We start from the raw sequence: 7999 nt of genomic DNA, 5'->3' as shown, positions 1-7999 counted from the left end.
TGCCAGTTATTAAACTTGTGTTTGGCAACCAAAAGTTTTATCCTTTAGTTAATTTTGAAATATGGAGCCAAATCAGATCAGTTGAAAAGCAGTCGCCCAGTTATGTCATTCTTGAATGATGAATCACTGGAGTCGGGCACCTGGAAGCAGCTCTCGGTATATCTCAGTCCACAAATCCTCTTCCAGTCTGGAGGAATGACACCAAACAAAACTCCATGATGAAAAGCTGTAGCCACCAACTGCACAGCTGAGTGACGGGAACATACAGAGACATAAAAGCCATTTCATCTGGTTCATTCATTTCCATAAATCCTTTCACTAAATAAATCTTTCACTGTGACGTTTGCCTTAAGTGAAACCCATACATTTTGTATTCTTTTTTTTAAAGAAATATTTTTTTATGAAACCTGCACTTCACAGCAAAGACACGTGAAGCTCGAGCTGAAGGAGGACGTCTGTACTGAAAGACTTGTATTTGATAAAAGAGACCATCAATCAGAGAAGGAAGGACATCGAGTGAGGCCATCGTTAATAAATGTGAGCATGAAATATAATACAGTACACTAAATAATGTTAACACAAGGTCAAGAAAATTTAGATTTTGCTTTGAGTCTATTAGGGCTGTTTTGAGTGTTTACCTAGACCTCAAATTATAGTAAGTGCATGAGAAAGCAAAGCAAACCCAATTTAGCAAGAATCATGATGCAAACAGAGAACCGAGTGTATAGTCTACATGTAAAACACAATTTGTTTAACTTTAATCAGTCTGGACTGATATATAGGCCTAATCAGTGGAGGCGCTCTGATCTCTATGGACAGTCAAGAAAAAACATTGATCTCTGCAGTGGAAAAGACACCAGAAGAAATGAAATGAAGAGAGAGAGAGAGAGAGAGAGAGAGAGAGAGAGATCAAAGCTGCATTGGGCCGGTTTATCAAATGCCACCGTATGTAAATGAAGCTGTCAAGAGCACAAAATACACATGATCAAGGCTTTTTAATCTTCATGAAAATGAAGGTGCTCATCTAATTAAAACGGAAGACACACGGAGGAAAACAGCAGTGACGAACAGAAACACGTCCGACGCTCCGTCAGACTCGATATACTGGGATGATAAATCATTTCCAAATCTCATGTGTGTTTCATCGGATCTCAATATCAGGACGACCTGAACACTGGTCTCCAATAAAACATGTCCAATTAAAGCGTTTCCTTTTATCAGAGGCTGCAAGTAGGCTATAATCACACAGACAAGCCCACACTCTTCCACTTGTGTTCCTGCCGTCCATTCCGGCTCAATGTGTGCTTCACAGATAATTCAATCACAACAGTTCAGAATAAAGTCATCTATGAACTTCATCCTAATTCTGTTCGTGTGTTTGTCTTTGTTGATGTAATGTGTTCTTCTGATAACAACACAGAGAAAAGCAGCAGATCTGGAGTTCAGAGGTCAGTCAGTGAAGCATTAACCAGCAGCTGTAAATCCCTCTAAATCATCACGGGTTTCAGCTTTACCTCACAGCCCCGATCCCGAGCCGAGCAGAGCATGTCCTCTCCGGCTGCGTTCCTGGAGCGGGTCCCGGGGTGGTTCCTGTGGACGGGGATCTTCCTGCCCGTGTCGGCGCTCCTGCTGCTCATCATCGCTCACCTGAGCTGGAGGATCCGCCACAGTAAGACACACACACACACACAGTGTACAGTACACACTGCCATCGAGAGTCCGGGGTCGCTGAGGTGTTTACAGTGTTTCTGCTCACCAACGCTGCATTTATTTAATCAAAAAATATAGTAAAAAAACAGTTTAAAATATCTGTCTTCTATGTAATTTATTCCTGTGATGAACACTGAAATTTCGGCATCATTACTCCGGGCTTCAGAGTCACATAGTCCTTCAGAAATCACTCTAATATGAGGATTTGATGTTCAAGAAACATTTATGATTATTATGATGAAAATAACAGTTGTGCTGCTTCATATTTCTGTGGGAACCGTCGTACATTTGTATTTTTCAGGATTCGTTGATGAATAGAAAGTTCAAAAGAACAGCATTTATTTGAAATATAATCTTCTGTATGCATTTAATGAGTGGTGTAACGCTTTACAATAAAGTTCATTAGTTAATGTAGGCTAATGTCTAACATGAGCAATACATTTACTACTATTAATCTTCGTTAACATTAGTTCATTGTTTGTTCATGTTAGTTCACAGTGCATAAACTAATGTTAACAAATACGACATTTGATTTTAATAATGTATTAGTAAATGTTGAAATGAACTACGATGAATAAATGCTGTAGAAGTGCAGTTTATTATAGTTCATGTTAACTAATGAAAGCTATAGTAAAGTGATACCGATGCATCCTTGATAAATACAAGTATATTCCTTAAAAAACAATCTTACTGACCCCAAACTTTTGAATGTATACATATAATAAAGAGCCCAACAGGAAATAATTATATGAAATCTGAATATAGTTATAAGTCGGAATATATAAATGTAAATCATGATTTACATTTATATATTCCGATTTCTTATAAATGTGTATAAATGTAAATCCCCCTTCAATCTGTATTCCCATCATAACTCTCAGGCTGAATAACTATGAACATTGAGTTGTGTGTTTAAAGCAACAAAAATGTGTATTTGAAACATCAAAAGTGATTTTACTAAAACAAACATCTTTCAATGCAGTCATATGATTTGTATTTCACATCTAGTATTACCACCTTCCCAGTCGTGTATGTTGTTATTCATCATTCATTATCATCATCTTAAGACAGCAATCGGAAATTTACACTTTATATTAAGGTGTTTTAGTTACAGTGTAATTATAGATTTAAAGAGAACAATAACAACATACTATTAGGCTTTGGCTTAAGGTTATTAACATGTTATTATGCGTAATATACAGTTAGTTCTATATGTAACATAACAAAACACTGTAAAATAAAGTTAACAATTTTGGACACACAAATAAATTCTACACCGTCTCTTTCTAAAGTGAAACCATTTATTTCTTTTTCTTCCCTCGATCAAAGAGAAAACCTCATATTTTCTCATCCCTCTTATGTGTAATTAAAAATGAAAAATTAAATAATATGTGACAGCTCAGATGTGAATAATAAAGCTAAAAACACCCGACAAGCAAATCCCCTCAGTGTCTGGATGAGGAAGCATTAGAGATGCTGTTTGATCACACCATACAATGAAAGAGTGTGTGTGAAGCAGAAAACTACAGAGAAACTAGCAGCGATTCCCAAAAGATTCGAGGAGTTACCACCAGCCCCTGCTGAACCAGCTCAGAGTTAGGGTTGGGTATAGTTTGAATTTGAATGATTCTGATTCCGATTCCGAATCCTTGTTTCGATTCCGGTTCCTAACGATTCTCGATTCTGATTCTTTTAAGAGGCAGGGTCAAAAAAGTTTAGCTAACCTTGCTAACCAACGGCCTTTCTGAAGGAAATAATCCTCCTGTAAAAATACTCCTTTTGTCACAAATTTTGCATTTTGCCGAGATTTCGTTATTTTTAGAAAAGTGAAGCCACACTTTGGATCGCCGACGTAAGCTACTCATGTTCGACTCGCGTGGTTATGCCAACACTTCCGGTAGACGCTTCTTCGTTGGTGTTGTTCAGCGGTTTCTTCTTCCGCTCGGCGGACTGTGAATATCGAAACTAGGAATCGAAATTTTAACTTTTGAACGATTCCGGGAAAAACGAAAAGTTAGTCTCAGTTCCAATCGATACTCGATTCTCAATACCCAACCCTACTCAGAGTAAACTAGTTTGAGATGAACCAGCTCAGAGTAAACTAGCCTAATCTGAACTGTCTTCTGTGGAGTGTGTTCAAGACTTCGACTGCTCATGAGTTTGTGTTGATTGTGTCTTCCAGCAGAGGAAGAACTGGCCATGACCACAGACCCGAGAGACACCGCGTCTCAGCTCAGTTACAGCAGGCCTCGCCACAGACGGCGGACGGAGACGAGGAGCCGCACCTGACACACACACACACACACACACACACCTGTGATCAGAGACACAGCTGGGATCCAGAACGCTACGGTCTGAGAGTTAACACACAATGGCTGATCTCTCTCTTGTCTGATCAATGTAACAGAAACAAACGTGAACTCAAAAGCAGCAGTTTGACCCGGCATGTGGAGAAAGCCTCAATGTGATGGAGATTGTGTGGACCGTACCTTCAGATAACTAGAGGAGGGTTATCAGCAGAGTGTGTGAAGCCAGTCCACGTGTGTGTGATGCCACAGAGAAAGGACAGATCTTCACAGACAGTTCACCAGATCCTCTCCATCAACAGAACTGTATCCGCTTATTAATAAGTGATGTTTGTGACACAAGGTATACATGAATGCACAGGTGAAAGTTCAACATCACACACTCATATTTGGACTCTGTTCAGCACAATGCCTAGGAAAAACATTAAAGACACTGTAACCCGATAACCCTCACCCCACTGTCGATCCTCTGACCACAACAGCCAATCACAGCGAGGCAACAATCTGCACATTCCTCAGGGGGGATTCAAAGGTTAATTTTTTAGACTTCAGGGGTCGTTTACAACGTAAAACTTTCATGTGTTTTGGGCATTCGTTTACATGACAACGGCGTTTTGACGCTTGGAAACGCAAACTTTTGAAAACGGTCTGTGTAAGCAGAGCCCGTCTAACGGAGAGCCTTGGCACTTCCTATTAGCCCCGTTGTGTATCATTTTGGTTGCAGTTCCATTAGAATTCCACTGGGGGTGATCACGGGCGAGTGCAGAATGAATGGGAGTCTATGGGGCTAAACGGCTAAATGTGTCTCTTTCACCTGCTATTCATAGATTTTATTGTTGATTCCGCAAGTTCAATATAGATTATAGGGCAAAAGTCGAATGAACGAGTACTTATTAGTCTGGTAGGAAGGGGGGGTTCACCTGCACCCGAAAGATATATTTTTTTAACCTAGTTTTTTGTAATCCTTAAGGTGTCTAGAAAAGGAATTTTGATGTTCCCCGCGCCATTTTTTGTCCCATATGTGATTTTTTTGTATCATCTTTTGTGTCCGTGCTTGATTTTTGGCTGCGGAAAATGAAAACTTTAAACCTACATAGAATCTGAACAATACATCCTACAGACAGACAATCTACCCCATTTTCTCTTCGTCTTTGCATGAGGAATTGATAGATATGAGGATTGTCTTGATTAGATGATGTATAGTGCATAAAAACTCAAATAAACACCAAAAAATGTCAAAAAATGGTGACATTGGATCACTGGAACTCCTCCCCTATGGACCCTTCTGATATATGTTTTCTAACTTTTGTATTTTTACAGTCTTTAGGATGTCTAAGAAGCAAATGTTGATGATCCCCACCTGAAATATTGTCACATGTATGTATTTTCTGGCTATATTGGTTGCCACCCTGGATATCCAAAAAAGCACATTTATAGGCAGTCTGTTTTTCTCCTTTAGTTTTCGATTTGATAAATCTCCTCCATTTTTCATAACTGGCTATGTAAATTATTGTTGAGCACATGTTGAGCTTGTTCCCAACGTCAATTGTTGCACATTAAAAGTATAACATAGATATTTTAATTAAATAATACATTTTAAGATACAACGTGTTCAAAAATATGCATTAAATAAAAATCACATCATGTAATTAGGATTCACTGGTAATGTGAGGTTTATTTATCATACATTTTTAAACTAACTACACAAATACATAGCCTACACCATGCACCAACACACAATTAGAAAGGTCTTTGGTGAAGAGCATTTAGCGTTATGGAAGCCCACATTAACTGGCAGATAATGGTCTCTCCAGGTTTCTGTTAAGTTGAAAAGAAAAATGTTATGCTTAATAATTAATTAATTATACTTTCATTATTATTATTATTACTACTGGTGAGGGAATGTGTTTCATCTCGAGTGGGACAATCTGAACAAAATAACAACAAACATTCATGGCTCAAATGTGGTGAACTGGACCGGTGGGATCATGATACAGGAGGTGAAACCTGAATTTGATGCCCCCAACTCTCTGGAAATTCCACGAATGCTCCCACTCTACGAGTGGAAAAAGACGCGCTCCCTTATGGTAGATATACCTGAGACCCTAAATTCATCATCAAGTCATGATTAGATGATGTATAGTGCATAAACACTCAAATGAACACCAAAAAATGTACAAATAAATTGTGACATTGGATCACTGGAACTCCTGTCCTCAGGACCCTATTGATATATGTTTTCTAACTTTTGTACTTTTACAGTCTTTATGATGTCTAAGAAGCAAATGTTGATGATCCCCACCTGAAACATGTTGGTCCAAATGAACATCTCCCATAATAAGTAGATACTATTCAAACCATTATATTGGTGTTATATGTATTGAAACTCATATATTCAAATACTGTATGTGTAATGTATATATGAAGAGTTCAGATGCAAAAGCCTCGAAGTGCCATTTGAAATTTGGTTCTAGAATGACCATTTTCATCAAGCTTGTGTATTTAAGTTCAGTAATTTCACTTAAATGACCATTAATAGGTAATCTTCATTGTCATTTAAGTGAAATTACTGAACTTAAATATACAAGCTTGATAAAAAATGATAATTTTAGAAGAAAATTTCAAATGGCACTTCGAGGCTTTTGCATCTGAACTCTTCATATAGGGTATAACAAATCCCCATTAGAATAAACTGAAATAGAAAAAAAGTGATTCTAATCAACCCCTCCTTGCACTGCCACCTTAACGTGGTGGAGGGGTTTGAGTACCCGAACGACCCTATGAGCTATGTTGTCCGGGGCTATATGCCCCTGGTAGGGTCTCCCAAGGTCCTAGGCGACGGGTCAGACCATGAACGGTTCAAAAAACCTTATGAGTGAAGTGAAAACAAGGACAGCCGGGGCCCCACCTTGGAGCCAGTATGTGAGCGCCTGGTGGCAGGGCCTCCCACACGGTGTCCGGCAGGGCTCAGTCCGAAGAAGCAACGTGGGGCCTCCTTCCCGTGGGCTCACCACCTTCATGAGGGACCGTAAGGGGCCTGTGCTGAGAGGATCGGGCGGCAGTCGAAGGCGGGGGCCTCAACAACCCGATCCCTGGACATGGAAACTAGCTCTAGGGACAGAATGGCCCCCCTGACCTGAACCCGAGTAGTGTTCAGTTATTGGACTTCTGTGCTAGTCACAGTTTGTCCACAACGAACACCATCTTCAAGCAAAAGGGTGTCCATCAGTGCATGCAGCACCTGAACACCCTAGGGCGTAGGTCGATGATCGACTTTGTGGTCGTTTCATCTGACTGCAGCCATATGTCTTGGACACTTGGGTGAAGAGAGGGGCAGAGCTGTCAACAGATCACAACCTGGTGGTGAGTTGGATCAGATGGCGGGAGAGGAAGCTAAACAGACTCGGCAGACCGAAGCGTACTGTAAGGGTCTGCTGGAAACGTTTGGAGATCTTCAACTCCCACCTCTGGAGGAGCCTCGACCAGATCCCGAGGGAGGCTGTAGATATTGAGTCCGAGTGGATCATGTTCTCTACCTACATTGTCGAAGCGGCTGCTCAGAGTTGCAGCCGTAAGGTCTCCGGTGCCTATCGAGGAGGCAAACTTTTATGATGGACAGATGAACTTTTATGATGGACAGATGCACTTTTATGATGGATAGATGCACTTTTGTGATGGACAGATGCACTTTTATGATGGACAGATGCACTTTTATGATGGATAGATGCACTTTTATGATGGATAGATGCACTTTTATGATTGATAGATGCACATTTATGATGGACAGATGCACTTTTATGATGGACAGATGCACTTTTATGATGGACAGATGCACTTTTATGATGGATAGATGCACTTTTATGATGGACAGATGAACTTTTATGATGGACAGATGCACTTTTATGATGGACAGATGCACTTTTATGATGGATAGATGCACTTTTATGATGGATAGATGAACTTTTATGATGGACAGATGCACT

General features: G+C 39.9%; 1 protein-coding gene across 2 annotated transcripts; it reads left to right on the top strand.

Moving 5' to 3' along the window:
* The first annotated feature begins 408 nt into the window (after positions 1-408).
* smlr1 (small leucine rich protein 1) lies at positions 409-5774 on the top strand. 2 transcript variants are annotated; one of them, XM_089118300.1, is made up of 3 exons: positions 409-537; positions 1421-1669; positions 3896-5774. In XM_089118300.1, exons 2-3 carry the CDS (start codon positions 1546-1548, stop codon positions 3997-3999), a joined length of 228 nt encoding a protein of 75 aa, XP_088974426.1. In that variant the 5' UTR covers positions 409-537; positions 1421-1545; the 3' UTR covers positions 4000-5774. The 2 variants fall into 2 exon arrangements, with proteins under 2 accessions (XP_088974426.1, XP_088974425.1); XM_089118299.1 differs by having other exon boundaries at positions 415-537; positions 3893-5773.
* Positions 5775-7999: the final 2225 nt, after the last annotated feature.

This window comes from Pimephales promelas, chromosome 13, assembly GCF_988280905.1.
Source record: "Pimephales promelas chromosome 13, fPimPro1.hap1.1, whole genome shotgun sequence".
In the NCBI taxonomy this organism is placed as follows: Eukaryota; Metazoa; Chordata; class Actinopteri; order Cypriniformes; family Leuciscidae; genus Pimephales; species Pimephales promelas.
The sequence above is the reverse complement of the archived record's forward strand: the minus strand, read 5'-3'. Positions and strand labels throughout refer to the sequence as shown.

Bases quoted from the DNA above. Each gene is read 5' to 3' on its own strand.
- smlr1 (XM_089118299.1), top strand. From the start codon at position 1,546: ATGTCCTCTCCGGCTGCGTTCCTGGAGCGGGTCCCGGGGTGGTTCCTG. The intron at 1,670-3,892 runs GTAAGACACACA...TGTGTCTTCCAG, and splicing joins GAGCTGGAGGATCCGCCACA to CAGAGGAAGAACTGGCCATG.